This window comes from Jaculus jaculus, chromosome 9 (assembly GCF_020740685.1).
Source record: "Jaculus jaculus isolate mJacJac1 chromosome 9, mJacJac1.mat.Y.cur, whole genome shotgun sequence".
NCBI classification, from domain to species: domain Eukaryota; kingdom Metazoa; phylum Chordata; class Mammalia; order Rodentia; family Dipodidae; genus Jaculus; species Jaculus jaculus.
The window spans coordinates 138,107,329-138,131,428 of record NC_059110.1 but is presented as its reverse complement, the minus strand read 5'-3'; the positions used below and the strand labels follow the sequence as shown (position 1 = coordinate 138,131,428).

The window sequence follows — 24,100 nt, the reverse complement described above, 5'->3', positions numbered from 1 at the left end:
CTGGAATTCACTCTATATTCTCAGGGTGGCCTCGAATTCACAGCAATCTCCCTACCTCTGCCTCTCGAGGGCTGGGATTAAAGGCGTGCGCCACCATGCCTGGCTATAAATAAATTTAACAAACAAAAAACTTATTTGTGAGATAGTATGAAAATGGGCATGCAGGGCCCCCTGCCATTGCAAACAAACTCCAGTATGTGCATTTGGCTTCATGTGAATACTGGGGAATCAAACCCAGGTCAGCAGATTTTGTAAACACGTGCTTTTAACCATTGAGCAATTTCCCCGGGCCATGAGGTCCTTTCTTACTTGATGTACTGTAGCTGGCTGACAGCGAGAAGAGCCTGGTTCTGGAGGGAGGTTGGAGATGCAAGAGGGCTCAGGGGAGGGTCTTCTTCAGGCTGGGGGTGACCTGGGGTAGTATATGCTCCACCCTGAAGGAAATATCAAAGGCCTGGGGCATAGCCATCGTGGAGGCTACAGGATACAGCAAAGTGAGCCACCCCCCCCCCAGTACTGTTAGAGGGAATTTTGGCATACAAGGGGTGCATTTGGGGGGTAAAATGATTTGAGGAGGTGTAACCTTAGTCACGGGGTGAACTCCCAGCAAGGGTTCCCCAGATGAGTTGCACTGGGAGTAAAACTCATTCTGTAGGGCACCGCAGCTTCAGGGCCCAGCTGGCACCCCTGCTCCTGTCCCTGGAGCACCAAAGGACTCGACTACAAGATGATTTGTCACTGTGATGTTAAGGTTGCCCAGCACAGATCCGAACATACTTGTGATGTGGTGCTTTAGCTCTGCTGCCATAACTGAACTCTGTGGGCTGGTGTTTAACACAGACACTTCTTTCTCTCAGTTTCTGGAGCTGGACATCTGAGGTCAGGATGGGAGCAGGGTTGGTTTTTCCTGAGGCCTCTCTCTTCAGCCTACAGATGGCTCCTTCTCCCTCTGTCCTCACTTGACCTTTCTGTATGCAAGCCTGATGTGTCGTCCTCTTCTCATAAGTGAAGCCTGTACTATAGCACTGTGGTTCCACTCTGATGACATCATTTAATGATAATTACCGCCTTAAAGGCTTCATTTGCAAGTGTAGTTCCTTTGGAGGGCCTTAATATACAGATTTTCGGGAACACAAAGTTTTCTCCACTTTACAAGGTGAGGAAACTGAGGCATGCAGGATGCAGTTGGAGTAAGTCCCAGATCACCTTGGGGTGAGCTTAGCTCAGGCTTGCTCACCTCAGCCTCCTCTGGCCATTTTCATGGACATGGGGGCCCAACCCCTTCTGCTACCCTGCTAGGGGGTGGCTAGTGTGGAGCTGGGACAGGCAGAGGTTGTAGAAATCTTTGGAAGTACGTCTGGCCTGGAGCTGGCCCTTCCCACCGTCCCTCACATGCAGCCCACATCAGGGCAGCTCGGCGCTCTCCAGTGCTGCCCACCTGCGGCCGCCGTTCTCATCCGGACCCCACTCCTCGAGCTCCCAGTCACCCTGGCCTTCAAGAACTTCTACCAGGGCAAACTCAAGCCAACCCTTTGGGCGCCCACCAGCTAGGACAAGGAGAGGCGTCTCCGCCATGGAGCGCCGGCCTCGGATGAGGTTGCCGAGGGTTAAGAATGCAGGCTCAGGCTCATCGTCCTGGGACAACCCAGAGAGTCCAGTTGACCACGGACTCCACGCACCCCTTTCCTTTGGTGCCTGCGCGCAGAGAAGAAAGGGCGGAGGCCGGAACTCTGCGCCGGGGTTACTGTTTCTACCCGACGGACCCTAAGCGTGGGCTCGGAGCGTACCCGGGCCCTGCGCTACTGATGGGTCGCTATAGCAACGGGACCCGCGCGGAAGGTGCTGGGCGGCGGGTAGTGACAGGCGCCGCGCGGCGGGAAAGAGCGCTCGGGATTCGCGAGACCCGGGGCCCAGCCTGACCCGGTTCTCAGGAGCGTCCGGGCAGCGCAATGGCGGAGGGCCAGCCGGGAGGCGCACGCGGTGAGTGGCGCGGCCCCGGCAGCGCGTCAGCCTCCCTTCGCCCGAGCCGAGCCGCGCGTGTCCCGGGAGACGGGCCGCGGCAGTCGCAGTTCCGCGGCGGGCGCTCATCCCTGAGGTATCTTCACGGTGCCGCCACCTGGAACTGCTCCTCGGTCCCTCCCTTTCCTTCTGGAGAATGCCCCTCAGCTTGGGTTGGCTTGATGTTTTCTCACAATTTATTTCAATCATGCTATGGGGGCGGGCCACAAGGGGAGAGGAGGCTGGAGAGATGGCTTAGCGGTTAAGGTGCCTGCCTGCAAAGCCAAATGACCCAGGTTAAATTCTCCAGGACCCATGTAAGCCAGATGCACAAGGTGGTGCATGTATTTGGAGTTCATTTGGAATGGCTGGAAGCCCTGGAATGCTTGCTCTCTCTCTCTGCCTCCTCTTTATCTCTCTCAAAAAAAGAAAAAAAAAAAAAAAAGAATCCCATCCCTACAGAAACTTCCAAATTTCCTAGTCATGCCTCTGTTTAAATTAACTGGCTGAGTGGCTTTTCTGGCTTCTGAGTTTCTTGTAGCCGGGTGCTTCTAATAAGTTTAGTCTGAATAGTCACCTCCTCCATTCCTTTTTTTTTTTTTTTTTTTTTTTTTTTAAGGTACGGTCTTACTCTAGCCCAGGCTGACCTGGAATTCACTATGTAGTCTCAGGTGGCTTCGAACTCATGGTGATCCTCCTTCCTCTGCCTGCTAAGTGCTGTGATTAAAGGCGTGCACCACCACACCTGGCTCACCTCCATTCTTATTCCTGGGTTTTCTTTTGAGAGTCTTTTCATTGCAGCTCCAGGGCCACATGCAAGGCTGGCGTAGAACTAGCATCTGTACTATCCTTATAGGGAGTCAGGGAGCCTGCGTGTTGGAGTATGTTCATTTATCTCTGCTTCTGGCAACCTCAGACCTGAAATAATTATATATATGGTATTTGCCAAGTTATGTCTTATTTCTATCATTCCTGCATTTATTAGCTGGATTCTGTAAGAAAGAAGCCTTGTGTAAATATTCTAGTTATTCTAGGTTTTTGTTTGTTTGTTTTGAGACAAGGTTCATGTAGCTCAGGCTGGCTTTGAACTTGCTATGTGGTGAAGATAACCTTGATCCTCCTGCTTCCACCTCGCAAGTGCTGGGATGATTGGCATGCACCACCACATAGTGCTGATTTTATGAGTTGCTGAGGTTTGAACCTAGGGCCTTGTTGTAGGCACGCACACTACCAACTGAGCTACACCCGCAGCCTTGTTTTGAGGTAGTGAGTTTTGTAGCACGAACTGACCTGGGAATGGTGATGCTCCTCTTGCTTCAGCCTCTAGTGTTAGGAATACAGGTGTCTGCTGCCACCACGCTGGCTTAGTCAACTACTGTGGATTTCATGGATTCACTTCATTACTGACATTGATTTTGTTATTCAAAATGTCCATATTCAGGCAATTCCATGTCCTTGTAGCATGACCCAACATTTGGGGGACACTCCCTTATTTTCTGGCGTCTCAGAAGGTCTCAGGCTCATTTGTGCTGTCCTTGGTGTACCTGCAGCCAACTGTTTCTCTTAGGAGCCCTTGAAAATTTAGCTTAGAAGAGGGTGCTCAAAACCAACACCCACATACCAGGTGTGCTTACTGCTGTTGGGATGTCATTGCTTCTTGGCTTTCTCAAGGAATAGAGCTAGGAAGCACCTATTTGTGTACATACATCCACCTCAGTTTTCAGCCTTTGTGTGTGGGCATGCACCAAGAACCAAGAGTTTATACTGACTTTAATCCATCACTACAGGGTACCTTCTGCTTTTCCCTCCCCTCTCTCAGTCTACCTTCCCTCCAGTTTTCAGTATATTTACTGATTTGATTAATCCTAAAATATATGTAGAGTATTGCAGTCACGTTCTTGTGAAAATAGTGATACTAATTGTGGAGTATTAAACTTATATGCAGTTTTTGTTTTTATCTTTAGAATATACAGCCAAAATATTGTTTCCAAAAGCATTTGTATTTATGCTACTCATTTTTTTTTTAAAGGTAGGGTCTCACTCCTGGCACCCAGGCTGACCTGGAATTCACTGTGTAGTCTCAGGGTAGTCTCGAACTCATGGCAATCCTCCTACATCTGCCTTCCAAGTGCTGGGATTAAAGGCGTGTGCCACCATGCCCAGCATGCTACTCATTTTTAATAGTTTAGATTCATTTGTGTCTATTGCATTTTGAATCCTTATTGGCATTTTTGTATGGCTTTGGGTATGTGAATAAACCTAGTTCTCAACTGTAAGACTGCTAATTTCTCTTTTCCATGTCATTTCTGGTTTACTTGTGTGCCCTTCCTCAGGGTGATGCCTCTCACTGCCAAGAAGTGCAATAAAGCCGGGCATGGTGGCTCACGCCTTTAATCCCAGCACTCGGGAGGCAGAGGTAGGAGGATTGCCATGAGTTTGAGGCCACCCTGAGATGACAGAGTTAATTCCAGGTCAGCCTGGACCAGAGTGAGACCCTACCTCAAAAAACAAAAACAACAACAAAACAACAACAACAAAAAGAAGTGCAATAAGACTGTGGTGATCTATTTACTGCTGGTCCCTTATTGTGGATTCTAAAAATGGCTATAACTGTGGCTACTCTTTGGCAACCACTGAAGGAAGTGAAAAAGCTTGGAGGTCGTAGGTCCAAACTGGGTCCCCTGTGTACATGTAAACAGCAGATGTCCTGAGCTTAGCTCATGCAGTCTGTGTTGGAGTTCAGAGTGTCAGCTTGGGTCCCCTGCCCTGAGCATAGATGCACATGCATCCCTGAGCCATGCATGTCTGTCTTTATGATACCCAGAATGTATATGAGTATAGATCATTGGGCCAAGACAAGATGACAGCATTCCTCACCCAGCGTAGATTGTGGGTCTTCTGCAGTGGAGAGGATGGCTTTCTTATTGGGGACTGAGTGGAGAGCCACATGTGCCTGAGCTGCAGTTCTTCACAAAGGAAAGCCAAAGGAAAGGATTGTTCTGATGGCCACCCAGTTGGTGTGCCCAAACAACTTGCATGTAGCATTTATCCTTGGGTCAGAATTTTAGAATCTGACACTGCTTATCTGTGCGTGCAATTCTTTTTCAATTAAGTACTGATCATATTTGTAAGTAGCCAAGCAGAAGGCTGTTAATACCCTTGCTGCATCTGTTGGTCTGACAGTGCACTGTGTTCCTCCAAAGGGGTGGTCTCATGGAGGGTGGGATAATCTTATGCTTCTCCCCAGGCAGGATCAGCAGCTGCAGTGAGCTTGCTGGACAGTGGGGACATCTCAGGGGCATGGAGGTATCCTTGCTGAGCACAGAGTTCTGGGAATGCTCTTTCTCAGCTCCTTTGGCCTTTCCTTTAAGTAGAACATGAGCCATTAAGAGGCAGTAGGCCTGGGTCCTACTCCCTCCCAGCTCTGGTGGTCTTTGGTTGTTTTGTAATCTGTGTTGTGACATTCCAGAGTATTTGGAACCTGAGGGGGGTGGGGGAAGGCTGACTCTGCCTTTTCAAGTATGCCTTCTGCTGTGTGTCTCTTGCTTGTGGTACAAGGCTGGGCCATGTGCTGAGAACACAGCTTCTACAGGCCTTGCCCTGCCCAGCCCTCATTGCCTATCCCTGTTGGGTTTTGTGAGTTCTGGAGTCAGTGCTGCACATGCCACAGTATTGTTTATGGCATCATCTTAACACCAGGACAGTCAAGCCTTAATAGACAGTTGGACCGAAGCTTGTCTTTGCCTTGTTCACTAATTAACATGCATGTCTTGCAGATGATGCCTCTGTTGTATGGAAGTCTGATTGGGCCCTACAAATTGTCCTTGAGTGAGAAGTCATGGCTTTTACAAAGAGTTATTCCATCTTCCTAAACCCCAAGGTTTGGAGTGCTTTTTATACTTGAGAGGTCCCTATTAAATAAAAAAGGTTATCTGTTTTATTTTATTATGATGATTTTATTTATTTAGTGTATGGGAGAGAGGGAGGGAGCATGTGCACTCACTGTGGTGTACATGAAGTTGGAGGACAACTTTCGGGTTGGTCCCTGCCTTCCACGTCATTTAGTGTTAGGGTCTTGTTCCTCACTTCATTCACAGCTTCTGGGAAATTCTCTGTTCTCCACTTCACTTCTTTCTGGAGATGCACTGGGATTACAGAAGCCTGCCACAATTTCTGACTTTTATGTGGGGTCTGAACTCAGGTACTTAGAGTTGCACAGCAAGCACTTTTCCCACTGAGCCATCTCCCCAGCTTATTAGTTTTTCTTTTCTTCCCCCCCCCATACAGGACCTCAACATGCAGTCCAGGCTAGCATCAAATTGAGCCCCCCCCACCCCACCCCAGGTAGGGTCTCTCTCGCTCTCTAGCCCAGACTGATCTGGAATTCACTATGTAGTCGCAGGCTGGCCTCAAATTCACAGCAATCCTCCTACCTCTGCCTCCCAAGTGCTGGGATTAAATGCCTGTGCCACCGTTCCTGGGGAGCTTTTTGTTTTGTTTTGTCCCCTCTCCACCACCCCCAGGTAGGGTCTCATTGTAGCCCAGGCTGACCTGGCACTCACTTTGTAGTCCCAGGCTGGTCTCCAACTTGTGGTGATTCTACTACTTCTGCCTCCCAAGTCCTGGGGTCAAAGGCAGGTATCACCACCCCCAGCCTGAACTTAAACTTTTTTTTCTTTTTTGAGGTAAGATCTCATTCTAGCCTAGGCTGACCTGTAATTTAGTAAGTAGTCTCAGACGATCCTCCTAGCTCTGCCTCTGAAGTGCTGGGATTAAAGTCATGCTGAATTTGAGCTTTTTAAAATGTTTATTTGTGAGAGAGAGACAGAGTGAGAAAGATGCAGAGATCCAAAGGGTAAACCAAGGCCTTTCAGCCACTGTGAACAAACTCCAGACGCATGCGCCCCCTTGTGGGCATATGTGGCATTGCATGCTTGCATCACCATGCATGGGATCTGGAGAATACAAAGAGGAGTTCTTAGGCTTTGCAGGCAAGCAACTTAACCGCTAAGCCATCTCTCCAGCCCTGAATTTGACCTTTTGATCCTTCTGCCTCAGCCTCCCAAATGCTGGAATTACAGGTATGTGCCATTATACCCAGTCAGCTCAGTGTTTTAAAAATGAAAACACTGGGCTGGAGAGATGGCTTAGTGGTTAAGGCACTTGCTTGTGAAGCCTAAGGACTCAGGTTCGATTCTCCAGGTCCCCACGTAATCCAGCTACACATGGTGGCACATGCGTCTGGAGTTCATTTGCAGTGGCTAGAGGCCTACGCACCCATGCTATTTCTCTCTCTCCTCTCTCTGTCTCTAATAAATAAAAATAAGTTTTAAAAAGATGAAAACACTGGGTGGGTGTGGTGGTGCACACCTTTTTTTTTTTTAAGAAAAATTTATTATTTGAGGAGCTGAAGAGAGAGATTAGTGGTTAAGGTACTTGCTTTCAAAGCCAAAGGACCCAGGTTCTATTCACCAGTACCCACATAAGCCAGATGCACAAGGTGGTTCATGCCAAATAAATAAAAATAAAATTTTATTATTAGAGAGAGAGAGAGAGACAGACAGGGAGAATGAGTGTGCCAGGGCCTCTAGCCTCTGAAAATGAACTCCAGACACTTGTGCCATCTTGTGCATCTGGCTTATGTGGGTCCTCCTGGGGACTCGAACCTGGGTCCTTTGGCTTCATAGGCAAATGCCACTTTAACCACTAAGCCATCCCTCCATCCCTACCTTTAATTTTTTTTTCTTTTTGTTTTGCTTTGTTTTTTTTGTGGTAGGGCCTCACTCCAGCTCAGGCTGACCTAGGATTCACTATGTATTCTCAGGGTGGCCTCGAACTCATGGAAATCCTCCTACCTCTGCCTCCTGAGTGCTGGGATTAAAGGTGTGCACCACCACACCTGGCTCTTTTAAAACATTTTTTATTGACAACTTCCATAATTATGGACAATCAACCATGATAATTCTCTCTCCTCCCCCACTTTCCCCTTCACAGATCTACTCTTCATCATACCCCTCCCCCTCAATTAGTCTCTCTCTCTCTCTCTCTCTCTCTCTCTCTCTCTCTCTCTCCTCCCCCCCCCCCCATATGGGGTCTTACTCTATCTCAGGCTGACCTGGAATTCACTATGTAGTCTCAGGGTGCCCTTGAACTGATGGTGATCTTCCTACCTCTGCCTCCCAAGTACTGGGATTAAAGGCAGGCACCACCATACCCAGCCTTTTTTCTTTTCTCTTCTTTAATGTCATAATCTTTTCCTCCTATTATGACGGTCTTGTGTAGGTAGTACTAGGCACTGTAAGGTAATGGATATCCAGGGCTCTTTGTGCCTGGAAGATTGCATTGTAAGCAATCCTACCCTTCCTTTGGCTCTTACATTCTTTCTGTCACCTCTTCTGCAGTGGACCCAGAGCCTTGGAAGATATGATGGAGATGTTTCAGTTCACTTCTTCTCAGCACTATAGTGCCTTTTGAGTCACCCCAGTGGTCACTACCATCTGAAAAGAGAAGCTTCTCTAACCAAAAGTGAGAGTAACATTATATGTATGAATGTTAAGAAAAGTGCTTACAGGGCTATTTGGTGAGCCAGACAACAGCAGGCATTACACCCATAGGGCTTGTGACCTCCCCCATCATAGGCTTTTTTTTTTTCTGGCTTTTTGAAGTAGGGTCCCACTCTAGCCCAGGCTAACCTAGAATTCACTATGTAGTCTCAGGGTGGCCTTGAGCTCACAGCGATCCTCTTACGTCTGCATCCCGAGTGCTGGGATTAAAGACATGTGCCGTCATAGGCTTTTGACTAGGTTTTCAGCTGGCCATTGGCTCCTGGCTGGCCAGACTTAAGGCTTTCAGTGTCCACTGTTGTTCATCACCACTGATTATTTCTCTCTTCCCATAGGGCTGCATGCAGTATAGTTTTTTCCAGCTTTCTGTCATAGAGGTGGTTTTCAGCTGAACTCCAGCAGGATTTCTCAGTGACCTTGCAGCCCAAGCATGTGGAATCTTCAGCAATAGGGCCTTACCATCTATTTCTGGTGGAAAACCAAGAGTTTTGGCAATGGCTTGTAATGTTTTGGGGGCATCAGAGAACTCCTTGGCCAATAGCTCACTGGAAGGTAACCCATTCCTGGCACTGAAAATTTTCTAGTAACAATCTATGGCTTCTGGGGGCATCATTGTCCAAAGAAGTAGGCTTCCATAAAGCTTATTCATAACATCCTAAATTTTGATTAACCCTCCCCAAACCCTTCTTTTACTCAGTGTCTTCCCCTGACCTCACTTAGGCTATTCCACCCCCAGTAATCTACTTACATATATACAACACCAACTCCTTACGTCATCCCCTGTCCTCCCTCCCTTATAGTCCCTTTCTAGCTTACTGACCTCTGCTACCGATTTTTACTCCAATTCACATACAAGTCTAACCATTTGTAGTTAGGATGCACATATGAGAGAGAACATGTGACATTTGACTTTCTAGGCCTGGATTACCCCACTTGGTATAATCCTTTCCAGATTCATCCATTTCTCTGAAAATTTCATTTTTCTTTATTGTAGAATAGAACTCAATTGTATAAATGTACCACATCTTCATTATCCATTCATCAGGTGAGGGACATCTAGGCTGGTTCCATTTTCTGGCTATTTTAAATAGAGTGGCAATAAACATGGATGTGTTAGTATCTCTCAGGCATTGAGATGAGTCCGTGGAATATATGCCTAGGAGTTGAATAGCTGAGTCATATGGTAAATCTATATTTAGCTGTCTCAGGAACCTCCACACTGATTTCCACAATGGCTGTAGCAGTTTACATTGTCACCAACAGTGTACAAGAGTTGCACTTTTCCTGTATCCATGCCAGCATTTATTGATTATCATTTCTTGTCTTTCTTTCTTTCTTTTTTTTAATGTAGTCTCAGTGTGCCATCAAACTCATGGCAATCCTCCTACCTCTGCTTCCCAAGTGCTGGGATTAAAGGCACATGCCACAACACCTAGCTATTTGTTTTCTTGATGATAGCCATTCTGGCAGGAGTGAGATGGAATCTCAAAGTAGTTTTGTTATTTTTAAATTTATTTTTGTTTTATTTTTTGACGATTTATTTTATTAATGTATCAGAGACAGAAAGAAAGAGAGAGTGAAATTGGGCATGCTAGGGCCTCTAGCCACTGCACACAACTGCAGATGCATACACCACCATATGCATCTAGCTTATATGGGATCTGTAGAATTGAACCTGGATCCTTAGGCTTCATAGGCAAGTGTCTTAACTGTTAAGCCATCTGTTATAGTCAGGTTCACATTGCTGGTAGAAATCACCCAACCAAGAGCAGCTTGTGGAAAAAAGAGGTTTATTCTGGCTTACAGGCTCAAGGGGAAGCTCCACAATAGCAGGGGAAAACGGTGGCATGAGCAGAGGGTAGACATCACCCCCTGGCCAACATAAGGTGGCTTAACAATAGCAACAGAAGAGTGTGCCAAACACTGGCATGGGGAAACTGGCTATAACACCCATAAGTCTGCCCCCAACAATACACTACTTCCAGGAAGCATTAATTCCCAACTCTCCATCAGCTGAGAACCTAGCATTCAGAACACCCAAGTTTTTGGGGCACACCTGAATCAAACCAACACACCATCATTCCACCCATTTTTATTTTTTTATGAAAGAGAGAATTGGTGCACCAGGGCCTCCAGCCACTGCAGTCAAACTCCAGACAAATGTGCCATCTTGAGGGCAAGTGCGACTTTGCATACTTGCATCAGTTTGTGTGTCTGGCTTATGTGGAACCTGGAGAGTTGAATATGGGTCCTTAGGCTTTGCAGGCAAGTGCCTTAACCACTATCCATCTCTCCAGCTCTGAAAGTAGTTTTAATTTTCATTTCCCTTATGAGTGAGGATGTAGAACATTTTTAGATGTTTCTATGCCATCTGTATTTCTTCTTTTGAGGACTCTCTATTTAGTTCCATAGCCCATTTTTTAATTGGGTTGTTTGATTTCTTATTGGTTTTTTGAGTTCTTTGTGTATTCAGTACTTGGGAGGCAGAGGTAGGAGGATCACCTTGAGTTTGAGGCCACCTGAGACTACATAGTGAATTCCAGGTCAGTCTAGGCTAGAGGAAGACCCTGCCTTGAAACATCAAAAACAAAATTAAAGAAATTGGTTTTTTTATTTGAAAGGAGAGAGAGAGAGGCATATAGAGAGAATGAGCGTGTCAAGGTCACTATCCACTGCAAATGAATTCCAGATGCATGTGCCATTTTGTGCATCTGGCTTCACATGGGTACTGGTGAATGGAATCTGGGTCCTTTGGCTTTGCCAGCAAGTGCCTTAACCACTAAGCAGTCTCTCTAGCTCCAGTTTAAGGCTAATAGTTTTCACCATGATGAAGGGCTGGGCTGGGTGCTACCTTCTCCCACAGAAGAATGTGGGATGACTGTGCTTACTGTGGCTAGGGGACCTGAGGGAGGCATTGTGGAAGGTTACTTCCTAATAGTGCTCCCTGCTTCTGCCCTCTGTCTGCTGCAGTTGCCACCATGCTGCCCCTGTGCTCTGAGCAGGCCCTGAGCCAGCTGCTGGCTCAGAAGGAGGAGGAGTGGCGAGCACTGCAGGCTCATCGCGCCCAGCTGCAGGAGGCAGCGCTGCAGGACATGCAGGGCCATCTGGAAGAGACTCAGGGCAACCTGCGGCGCCTGCAGGAGGACTTTGTATACAACTTGCAGGTGCTGGAGGAGCGGGACAGCGAGCTGGAGCGCTATGATGCGGCATTTGCCCAGGCCAGGGTGCGAGAAGAGGCCAGGCAGGCGGAGGTGAGTGAGCTCAAGATAGAAGTGGCCAAACTGAAGCAAGCCCTCACCAGAGAGGCCAGGCGTGTGGAGGAGTTGCAACAGCAGCAGCAGCTGAAGTTGCAGGAATATCGCCTGGAGCTGGAACGTGTACACAGGTGAGCACTGCACATGGTGAGGCCCTGGCAGGTTCTCACTGCACCCTTACCCCAGGCTGCAGTCACCAGGCCACAAAGCCACAGTCATAGTGACCAGGTATGAAATAGATTCTGAGTGTGTGTTGGGTGAGTAGAGACAAAACAAAAACCTGGATGTCTTTTTCTGGGTTCCTATGACTAAAATTATCGATCTGTTTGAAATATTTGGAATTTTTTAAAATCAGTTACAGATCTGTGTCATTTAAATAAAATGCATTTAAGCCTATGCTTATTTTGTTGTTGTTATTATTGTTATTATTTTGTTCTTCGAGATATGGTCTCACTCAAGCTCAGGCTGACCTGGGATTCACTATGTAGTCTTAGGGTGGCCTCAAACTCATTGCAATCCTCCTACCTCTGCCTCCTGAGTGCTGGGACTTAAGGTGTGTGCCACCATGCCTGGCAAAGCCTATAATTTTTTTTAAAATCCAAACAGACATGTTGGCATGTGCCTTTGTTTTTCTTTCTTTGTTTTTTTTTTAAAATATTTTATTATTTATTTATTTAACAGAGAGGGGGGAGAGAGAGAGAGAATAGGCGCACCAGGGTCTCCAGCCACTGCAAACAAGGTCCAGATGCGTGTGCCCCCTTGTGCATCTGGCTAATGTGGGTCCTGGGGAATCGAGCCTCGAACCGGGATCCTTAGGCTTCACAGGTAAACGCTCAACCACTAAGTCATCTCTCCAGCCCTCTCTCTTTTTATGCCTCCCCCTTCCTCTCTGCTTATAAATACATACATATATATTTGATTTTGTTTTTGAGGTAGGGTGTCACTCTAGTCCAGACTGACCTGGAACTCACTATGTAGTCTCCCGTTGGGTCTCCAACTCATGGTGATCCTCCTACCTCTGCCTCCAGAGCACTGGGATTAAAGGCATATGCCACCACGCCTGGCTAAAAATCTTTCAAAAAAAAAAAAAGTAGCACAATTTTATTCTACCTTGTAACCCTGGAGCATGTCTTTATAGTATCTGTCTCTGTATGGTGTGCATGTGCATAGAACAGTACAGAGATTGCTCTGTGGTTCTCCTTGAATTTAACAAGACCTATAGACTGACTCCATGTTACAGACTGCTAATGTAAGCAGTACTTCTAAATGCTGAAAAGTCATGTGTTTTCACACTGGAAAACTGTTCCTTGCAGTTAGGTGAGATGTCCAAATGAAGAACATGAAGTAGTCCATAGAGTAGAGTTCCCACACAGTTCTCTTGTCTGTTTTTGGCTGTGTACTAATCTCTGCCACATCCTTGCCCTCTGTTGTATGCTGAGCCAACTTGTCCAGAAGGTTATCAGTCAGGAATGGACCAATAGGACAGTACTGGACATTCCCATTCACCATGAATGTATTACTTACCTTGTAACTGTGGCAGAAACAAATTAAGGGAGGAAGGAACTACTGTGGTTCAGAAGGCAACAGCTCTTCATATCAGGGAAGGAAAGCATGGCAGCTAAGTGGCTGGGTCCATTGCGTTAGGAGCTTGTGGCAGTACCTGGTAAATCTCAGCAGATCAGGAAGCAGAGAGTCTATAACCCTCAAGCCACTCCTACTGCTCTATGTCTGCCAGCTAGGCTTCATGTTAAAAGGTTCCTCGACTTCCCCAAACTACACCACTACATGGAGAGGAGCGTTTCAAACATGTCTCTCAGAACTAATGTTAGGTGCCAGTCAGTGGTCATTTGACCCAAGCACACCTACCAGTGACCAGCCCAGAGAACATGCAGAGCAGCCTGTGTCCCTACTGGATGTGGGAGCCCACTGATAACTTCCTTAGCTAGGTATGATGGTGCATGCCTTTAATCCAACACTCAGGAGGAAGGGGTAGGAGGATTGCCAAGAGTTCGAGGCCACCATGAGACTACATAGTGAATTCAAGGTCAGCCTGAGAGTGATACCCTACCTTAAAAAAAAAATAGCAACAACAAAAAAATTACAACCTTTCCTCACTGTAAGTGGTCCCTTATAAATTGGTACTTTGACATTTAAAAACTTTTTTTTTATTCATTTGAGAGACAGAGAGAGACAGACAGATAGAATGAACATACTGCAAATGAACTCCAGATGCATGTGCCACCTTATGCATTTGGCTTATGTGGACCTTGGGGAATTGAACCTGGGTCCTTTGACTTTGCAGGCAAGTGCCTTAACAGCTAAGCCATCTCTCCATCTCCTTTGACATTTTAAAAAATATTTATTTATTTGAAAGCAGACAGAGAGGAGAGACAGAATGGGTGCATCAGGGCCTTTAGCCGCTGCAAACAAAACTCCTGGTGCATGCATCACTTTATGCATCTGGTTTTATATGGGTATTACTGAATAGAACCCAGGTTGTTAGGCTTTGCAGGCAACTGCCTTAATGGCTGAACCATCTCTCCAGTCCTGACATTTCCTTTTTTTCAAGATGAGGTCTCACTCTAGCTCAGGCTGACTTGGCATTCATTCTGTAGTTCCAGTCTGATCTCAAACTCACAAGAACCTGTCTCCCAAGATGAGTGCTAGGATTCAAGGTGTGTACCACCATGCCCAGCTCTTGACTTTTTTGTTGTTGTTGTTGTTGTTTTGTTTTTGTTTTTCAAGGTAGGGTCTCACTCTAGCCCAGGCTGACCTGGAATTCACTATGTAGTCTCAGGGTAGCCTTGAACTCACGGCAGTCCTCCTACCCCTGCATCCCGAGTGCTGGGATTAAAGGTGTGTGCCACCATGCCTGGCTTTTTTTTTTTTTTTTTTTAGGTAGGATCTCACTCTAGCCCAGGCTTCCAGGCTGACCTGGACCTGGAATTCACTATATAGTCTCAGGGTGACCTCCAACTCATGGTGATCCTCCTACCTGTGCCTCCTGAGTGCTGAGATTAAAGGTGTGTGCCACCATTCCTGGCTGCACATGACACTTTTTGCATCTGGTTTTATGTGGGTGCTGGAGAATTAAACTTAAGCCAACAGGCAAGCAAGCATCTTTAACTGCTGAGCCATCACCCCAGCCTCCTCCCTCCCCCCATGATATTTCTTAGCTTCAAGGTTGATGAAAGCTGGTGGTCTATTAATACATTCCTAAAGTTTTACCTACTAGTCACAGAGATGTTAGGCCAAATAGAGAGATTGGTAGTGAGTAGCTATTAAGAAGAGTAAAGATGGCCCAAGGTAGTGTTTTTTAAATTTTATGTTATATTTTATTGATTTGACAGAGAGAGTGAGACAGACAGACAGACAGACAGACAGACACACACACACACACACACACACACACACACACACACACACACAGAATCAGAGAGAGTATGGGTGTGCCAGGGTCTCCTGCTACTTCAAATGAGCTCCAGATGCATGTTCCACTTTGTGCATCTGGCTTTACTTGGGTTCTAGGGAATTGAATCCAGGCTGTCAGGCTTGCAAGGAAGTGCCTTTAACCTCTGAGCTATCTCTGCAGCCCCCAAGGCAATTTTGACTCTTTGTATACAACATTCCTCTTTTCTACAATGGGGGATGGGGAAGGGGAGATGGTTCAGCAGTTAAGGTACTTGCCTATTCTTTGCAATCTTGAAGGTCTGTCGAAGCTGACCTGGAATTCACTATGTAGTCTCAGGGTGGCCTTGAAGTCACAGTGATCCTCTTACCTCTGCCTCCCAAGTGCTGGGATTAAAGACATGCACCACCACTCCTGATTAAAACTAAATTTTTTTTTATTTATTTGCAAGCAGAGAGAGAGAGACTATGGACATGCCTAGTGAATCTGCAAATGAACTTCAGATGCATGTGCCAATTTGTGGGTCTGGCTCTACATGGATACTGGGGATTTGAACCTGGGCTGTCAAGCTCTGTAAGCAAATGTCTTTAACCACTTAGATATCTTCCCAGCTGCATAATGCAGAATTTAATAAAGCATCATGTCTGTGATACTCAAAGCTCTCAGGGAGAATCCTAAGTGTTATTTAAATGATGTTTTTCAAGTTTGATGTAGAAGTCAGTTACAGTTCTCCTGGCTTTATTGTAAGCCCAGTGATAACTTGTGGGGCAGTTTTAGGTATCACAGCATGCAGGCAAACTCCCAGTAGGCATTCTTAGCATCAGCATCTATTGTATTGAATTCCTCAGGGATTTCTGCAATATGCCAAATAAAACCATTCCTCTGCTTTGCCTCCTGAAGCCATGCTATTAATTAATATGCTAGAAAACTGGTTCATACGTCAAGAGGATACTCTGAAATGCTTTAGCAAATCCTATATGGTCCTGATGGCTAAGGAAACCTATTAATCTAAGTTGATTTTTTTGGTTGTTTGGTTTTTGAGGTAGGGTTTCACTCTAGTCCAGGCTGACTTGAAATTGACTGCATAGTCTCAGGCTGGCCTTGAACTCACGGCGATCCTCCTACCTCTGCCTTTCCAGTGCTGGGGTTAAAGTCGTGTGCCACCATGTCTGGTTTAATCTAAATTGTTAATCTCAGTTTTATTTTTTGTACATGTATAGCTCATATTAGAATCTCCTTTCCCAGTGGCTTTCATTTTATGTTATTTTTTAAAGATTTTATTTTTTATTCATTTATTTATTTATTAGAGAGAGAGAGAGAGAGAATGAACAGGCATACCAGAGCCTCTAGCCACTGCAAACATACTCCAGATGCATGTGCCACCATGTACATTCGGCTTATGTGGGACCTGGAGAATCAAACCTGGGTCTTTAGGCTCCTTGGGCATGCACCTTAATCACTACCTTGGAAACAAACAAACAATATAAAAAATGGAAGCCAGGTATGGTGGCACATGCCTTTTAATCCCAGCACTTGGGAGGCAAAGGTAGGAGGATGGTCAGGAGTTCAAGGCCACCCTGAGACTACATAGTGAATTCCAGGTCAGCCTGGGCTAGAGTGAGACCCTACTTCTAAAAACCAAAAAAAAAAAAAAAAAAAAAAAAAGAAATTGTCATCACAAGTCTTATATATTTTGAATTTTATGTTGTTATTCACTTTTTAAGAAATATTTTTATTTAATTGAGAGAGAGAAAATGGGCGCACTAGGGCCTCCAGCCACTGCAAACAAACTCCAGATGCATGCGCCACCTGTGCATTTGGCTTTATGTGGGTCCTGGGGAACTGAACCGAGGTATTGTTGGCTTTGCAGGCAAGTGCCTTAACCACTAAGCCATCTCTTCAGCCCATATTTTCTCTCTCTCTCTCTCTCTCTTTTTGATAAGACAACATACAAAAGCAAACATGAAGACATGGACACACATGACAAATACATAAATCCTAGGTGCACTTTAAAAAACTATGAGTTGAAGCCAGGTATGGTGGAGCATGCCTTTAATCCCAGCACTGGGCAGACAGAGGTAGGAGGATCACTGTGAGTTCAAATATACCTCAAAAAATCAAACAAAAAGTTTTTTTTTTAATTTTTATTAGTATTTTCCATAATTATAAAAAAAAATCCCATGTTAATTCCCTCCCTCCCCCCACCACACTTTAAACAAAAAGTTTTTTGAGTTGAACTTATATTTTTTGAAATGTAAGACTCAGTAACATAAAAGGTCACCACTAAATTTATTTATGTAGATATATATCAGATAATTATCCATTTTTTTGTTGTTGTTCCGTTTTTGTTTTTCAAGGTAAGGTCTCACTCTGGCCCAGGCTGACCTGAAATTCACTATATCGTCTCAGGGTGGCCTTGAACTCACAGAGATCCTCCTACCTCTGCCTCCCGAGTGCTGGGATTAAAGGCATGTGCCACCATGCCCAGCTATCCATTTGTTTTTGAGTGCTAAACAACAGAGCCATCTCCCTAGCCCTGTGTTCTTTTAGTCTGTTTACATATTTTGCCCTTGAAACCTAGGGAAACTCTTTTAAATACCTAGTGAGAATCCAGATTTAAAGACATCAGGGGCTGGAGGAATGGTTTATGGGTTAAGGCACTTGCCTGTGAAACCTAAGGACCCAGGTTCAATTCCCCAGGATCCATGTAAGTCAGATATACAGGGAGGCACATGTGTCTGGAGTTCATTTTCAGTGGCTAGAGGCCCAGGTGTACCCATTTTTTCTCTCTCTCTCTCTCTGCTTTGTACCTCTTCCTCTTGCTCTCAAATAAAGACAGGGCTAGAGAAATGGCATAGCAGTTCTATTCTCCAGGTAAGCCAGGTGCATGCATGTGTAGTTCGTTGGCAGTAGTGGCCCTGGCGTGCCCATTCTTTCCCTCTCTCTGTTTAAAATAAATAAATAAATAAATAAATAAATAAATAAATAAATAAATGCTGGGTGTGGTAGCACTTGCCTTAAAACAACAACAACAACCCCCACCCCCGCAAAAAAACAAAACAAAACCTAGAAGCCACAGCCACAGGCAGGGTAGCACGCAAAATTGGCCAGTTGCCTTTGGCTCCAGCACCTTTGTCTGCCCTGAGGCCCATCCCCCTAAGCTCCTGAGTTCAGCCTTGCTGTGCGTGGCTGGAGGAGGGGAAGTCTCCCTGTCAGAAGAGTGGAGGAGATATGAACACTCAAAAGGTCATTCTCCTTGCTTCCTACCCAGTTTAGCTTGGTTTGTCCTGACCTCTGAGTTTGTAGCGATGGTCGTAGATCCAGGAAGAGCGCAGAATAGGTAGAATAAGTAGAATTTGAATTTAAAAGACAGGCAGTTGAAAAAACGGTGCCCAAATCATCCCATTCCCTCTCCAGCAGGAAATTAAGCAATTTATTATAATTATCCCTGGGAGGAAATTATCATGGTTTATTGTCTATAATTGATGGAAGTTGTCAATAAAGCTTTTTTTAAATTTTTTTTCTTTATTTATTTGAGAGTGACAGACAGAGAGAGAAGAGGCAGAGGGAGAAAGAGAGAGAATGGGCACACCAGGGCTTCAAGCCACTGCAAACGAACTCCAGATGCGTGCGCCCCCTTGTGCAACTGGCTAACGTGGGTCCTGGGGAATCGAGCCTTGAACTGGGGTCCTTAGGCTTCATAGGCAAGTGATAACTGCTAAGCTATCCCTCCAGCCCAGAGATTTTTTTAAATATGTTTTGGAGAGATGGCTTAACAGTTAAGATGCTTGCCTGCAAAGCCAAAGGACCCAGGTTTAATTCTTCAGGATCCACTTAAACCAGATGCACAAAGTGGTAAATGCATCTGGAGTTAATTTGCAGTGGCTGGAGGCCTGGCATGCCTATTCTGTCTCTGTGTCTCAAATAAACAAATAAAAATACTTAAAAATATTCATGAGCTGGAGAGATGGCTTAATGGTTAAGTACTTGTCTGAAGCCTAAGGACCCCAGTTCGAGGCTCGAATCCCCAGTACCCACATTAGCCAGATGCACAAGGTGGTGCATGCATTTGGAGTTTGTCTGCAGTGGCTGGAGGCCCTGATGTACCCACTGTCTCTCTCTGCCTCTCTGTCTGTCTGTCACTCTCAAATAAATAAATAAAAATTAAAATATTTTGATTTATTTACAGGCAAGCAGAGAAAGAGGGAGAGAATGGGCATGCCAGGGCCTCTCGATACTGCAAACCAATTACAGATGCATGTGCCATTCTGTGCATATGGCTTTCTATGGGCACTAGGGAATTGAACCTAGGCCATTAAGCTTTGTTAGCAAGTGCCTTAGCTGCTGAACCATCTCTAGGTCCCTCCTCTTTTTTTTTTTTTTTTTTTTTTCAAGGTAGGGTCTCTCTGCAGTCCAGGCTGAACTGAACTGGAATTCACTATGTAGTCCCAGGGTGGCCTCAAAGTCATGGTGATCCTCCTATATCTGCCTCCTGAGTGCTGGGATTAAAGGCGTGCACCACCATGCCAGACTTTGTGTTTTTATTTATTTATTTTTGTTGTTGTTGTTCCTTGAGTGAGTTTCTCCCTGAACCTGGAACTGCTGTCTCTACACCCTACAGGACTGGGGTTACGTGTATATGGCCACACCTAGCATTTTTTTAGAAATATTTTTATTCATTTTTTATTTATTTATTTGAGAGTGACAGACACAGAGAGAAAGACAGATAGAGAGAGAGAGAATGGGCGCGCCAGGGCTTCCAGCCACTGCAAACGAACTCCAGATGTGTGTGCCCCCTTGTGCATCTGGCTAACGTGGGTTCTGGGGAATTGAGACTCGAACCGGGGTCCTTAGGCTTCACAGGCAAGCGCTTAACCGCTAAGCCATCTCTCCAGCCCCACACCTAGCTTTTTATATGGGTGCTAAAGATCAAATTGGGCCCTTATGCTTGTGCAATAAACATTGTTGCCTACTAAGCCATCTTGCCAGACCTCCTCCACTTGTTTTAATTCCAAGATAGGGTCTCACACTAGCCCAGGCTGGCCTCAAGCTCACATTAATCCTCCTACTTCTGTTCTCCAAGTGATTGGACTAAAGTTGTGTGCCACCATTCCTGGCCTTTTCTTTTTTTTGGGTGGGGGTGTATATTTTCCAGTCTGGGTCTCATTCTAGCCCAAGGTGAACTGGAAGTCACTCTAGTCCCAGGCTGGCCTTGAACTCACATTGCTGATTAAAGGCTTGTGCCATCACTCTCAGCTCCACTTATTGTTTCTGTTTATTTTATCTCTGTTATTCAGATTAGGCAATGTTTGTCTGCTGTCTGTGTCAAGATCACCCTGTCTTCCTGTCAGACTTATCTGCCATCAGCTCTAATGTGAGCCTCCTTTACTTTGATTATTGTACTTTTCAGTTCTCAGATTTCCATTTGAGTCTTTCTTGTATTTTCTTTTTCTTTGTTGAAATTTCTGCTTCTATTCGTTTTTGTAATTGCTTGTTTGCATCTGTGGTGTCTTAGTATTATCACCATCTGTTGATGACAAGCTTTGCCTGGCTCTTGTAGCCACCTGATTTGGGGCTCTGTGTGTGTGTTCTCCTTGTGAAGATGGAAGCAGGCAGGCCCAGGTGAAGCAGAAGTTCTGCTTCCTTGGAACCCCACTGCAGGCACTTCTGCAAATGCCATGCACCAACTACATGTGAAGGTACCCCCTTGGTGTGTGTATCTGGTGACTCTTCAATCCAGCTTACTTAGTATTGTGTCTCATTACTGCAGTGACAAGAACGATGAGATCTGCCTTCAGCGGGAGCAGTATGAGAATCTGAAGTGGAAACTGGAGAGAAAACTGAAAGAAGTCGATGGTGAGCTTGCTGTGCAGAGACAGGTAGAGCATCTGGGTTTTGCCCTCCTTAGAAGCATCTCCTGCCTGACCACTTTGAAATCTAGATTGTGAGGGGTTACAGAACAATGATGATCCTTGAGTATGTCATTCCAGGAGAAGTGATGGAGCCATTGGGCTGATTCCATTGTGGAAGGGTCTGCTGGACACTGAGGGATGTCTAAATCTTCCCTAGCAGTCTCTGCCACAGCATGCTCTTCCCTCTTGTACTGTGAATCTGGGGTCGCCAGAGAAACAGAACCCAGGAGATATGCAGACGTTTAGGACAGAAGCATTACTGTGTGATTTGACCCATATGGTTATGGAGGTTAAAAAGCCACTTGTAGGCTGGAGAACCTAGAGCTAGGGTATAATTATTTCTGAATCTAAAGGTCTGAAAAGCAGGAGCCACCTTCAGAGAGAGTAGCAAAAGATGGAAGCCCCAACTCACACACAGAGAAAATCTGAATTTCCTCACTTTTCTTTTTTTTTCTTTTGGGCCCTCAACAGTTTAGATGATCTTCCCCCACATGGGGAAGGTAAGGTCTTTTTTATCTAGTTTACTGATTCAAATGCTAGTGTCTTCTGGAAACCTCCTCACAAGAAGAAATAATGATTTACCAACTATCTGGGAAACCCTTAGGGAAAATTGATCCATGAATTCAACCATTAACCACAAGTCTACCCTTTTTCAACCTCCTTAAACCATACTTAATCTTCAAATAAAGTTAATTGCATGGTTGTGATTTCATATACTGTGATGCACCAACCCTACATGCAACCCAAAACAGTAATTTTTTCCCAAGTATGTGAGCTGATGTGTTTGTTTTGCTCTACAGCCCATATTGGCCTCAAATTTGCTATCCTCCTGCCTTAGCCTCCCAAAATCTGGGATTGCAGCCCTGCATAGCCTTATTTAACTTTATTATTATTATTATTGTTTATTTGAGAGAGAGAATGGGCATGCTAGAGCCACCAGCCACTGCAAATGAACTCTAGATGCATGTGCCACCTTGTTCATCTGGCTTATGTGGATCCTGCGGAATTGAACTGAGGTCCTTTGGTTTTGCTGGCAAATGCCTTAACCACTAAGTCATCTCTCCAGCATATTTATTTATTTATTTATTTATTTTTGCTTTTCTAGGGTAGGGTCTCGCTGTAGCTCAGGCTGACCTGGAATTCACTATGTAATATTAGGATGCCCTCAAACCCTTGGCAATCCTCCTACCTCTGCCTCTCAAGTGCTGGGATTAAAGGCATGCATCACCACACCCAGCTGTTATTCAACTATTTCCCCCCACCCCGCCTCCTTTTTTTTTCTTGAGGTAGGGCTCTCACCCTAGCTCAGACCTGGAACTCTGTAGCTTCAGGCTGGTCTTGAGCTCATGGTGATTTAACTACCCCACTTGGGATTAAAGGCATGGGCCACTATGCCCAGGAGAACCTCTAATTCATTGTGCAGTCTCAGGGTGGCCTTGAATTCACGGCAATCCTCTTACCTCTCCCTCCCAAGTGCTGGGATGAAAGGTGTGCACCATCATGCCTGACTCATTAATTTCCTTATTGATGTTTATTCTTCTCTTGGTATGTATAACTTAATACTATAATCTAATATTTTTTTCCCGAGGTAGGGTTTCATGCTAGCTCAGGCTGACCTGGATTCACTATGTAGTCTCAGGGTGACCTCAAACTTATGGTGATTCTCCTACATTTGCCTCCCAAGTGCTGGGATTAAAGATATGCAGCCATAATGTCTGGTTCTAATCTAATATTTTTTATTTTTGGTTCCTGAAATATTATAAATGTCTTTTAGATGACTTCTTTTTAAATTTATTTATTTATTTATCTTAGAGAGCAAAAGAGAGAAAGAAGCAGACATACAGAGAGAGAGTGGGCATGCCAGGGGCTCTAGCCACTGCAAACAAAGTCCAGACGCATGCTCCACCTTGTGCATCTGGCTTACATGGGTCCTGGGAAATTGAACCAAGGTCCTTTGGCTTTGCAGGCAAATGCCTTAACCATTAAGCCATCTCTCCATCCCCAGTATTTTTTATTTATGAATTAGAGAGAAAGAATGGGCACATCAGGGCCTTCTGCCATTGCATTTGGACCACTCCTCCATCATGGATATACATTTGTCCATGATGGTCATATGTTGTGACACATACCAGACTATGGTTTGGTGGGTCAGATGACACTAGGTCATAACAGGCAGCTCAGGCCACATGGTACTTGGTGGCCTACTGTCAACTGTTCAGAGTCTACCAAGGCCCAATAGTAGCAGGCCAAGATTTTTCTGTCAAAAAGAATGGGGGAGGGGGCTGGAGAGATGGCTTAGTGGTTAAGTTGCTTGCCTGGGAAGCTTAAGAACTCATGTTTGATTCTCCAGAACCCACGTAAGATAGATGCACATAGTGGTACATGTGTCTGGAATTCATTTGCAGTGGGTAGAGGCCCTGGTATGCTCATTCTCTCACTCTCTCTCTCTACATTTTTCTATCTCTAATAAATAAATAAAAATAAAGTATTTAGGGCTGGAGAGATGGCTTAGCGGTTAAGTGCTTGCCTGTGAAGCCTAAGGACCCCAGTTCAAGGCTTGATTCCCCAGGATCCACGTTAGCCAGATGCACAAGGGGGCGCACACGTCTGGAGTTCGTTTGCAGTGGCTAGAAACCCTGTCTCTCTCTCTCTGCCTCTTTCTCTCTGTCTGTTGCTCTCAAATAAAAATAAACAAAAATTTTAAAAAATAAAGTATTTAAAAAATATATTATTAGAGCTGGGCATGGTGGTACATGCCTTTAATCCTGGCATTTGGAGGCAGAGGTAGGAGGATCACTGTGAATTTGAGGCCACCCTGAGACTACATAGTGAATTCCAGTTCAGCCTGGGCTAGAGTAAGACCCTACCTCAAAACAACAACAACAAAATATTCTTTTTTTTTTTTTTTTTAATTTTTTATTAACATTTTCCATGATTATAAAATATATCCCATGGTAATTCCCT

General features: G+C 45.2%; 1 protein-coding gene across 3 annotated transcripts in view; it reads left to right on the top strand.

The window, feature by feature from the left end:
• The first annotated feature begins 1,934 nt into the window (after positions 1-1,934).
• The window catches only part of Ccdc57 (coiled-coil domain containing 57), a 192,680-nt gene continuing 170,514 nt past the window's right edge, over positions 1,935-24,100 (top strand). For all 3 annotated transcript variants that reach the window (XM_045158322.1, XM_045158321.1, XM_045158323.1), the window contains exons 1-3: positions 1,935-1,980; positions 11,532-11,946; positions 20,995-21,103. In XM_045158322.1, coding sequence (XP_045014257.1) covers positions 1,950-1,980; positions 11,532-11,946; positions 20,995-21,103 — 555 coding nt within the window. In that variant the 5' untranslated portion in view covers positions 1,935-1,949. The remainder of the gene's footprint in view (positions 1,981-11,531; positions 11,947-20,994; positions 21,104-24,100) is intronic.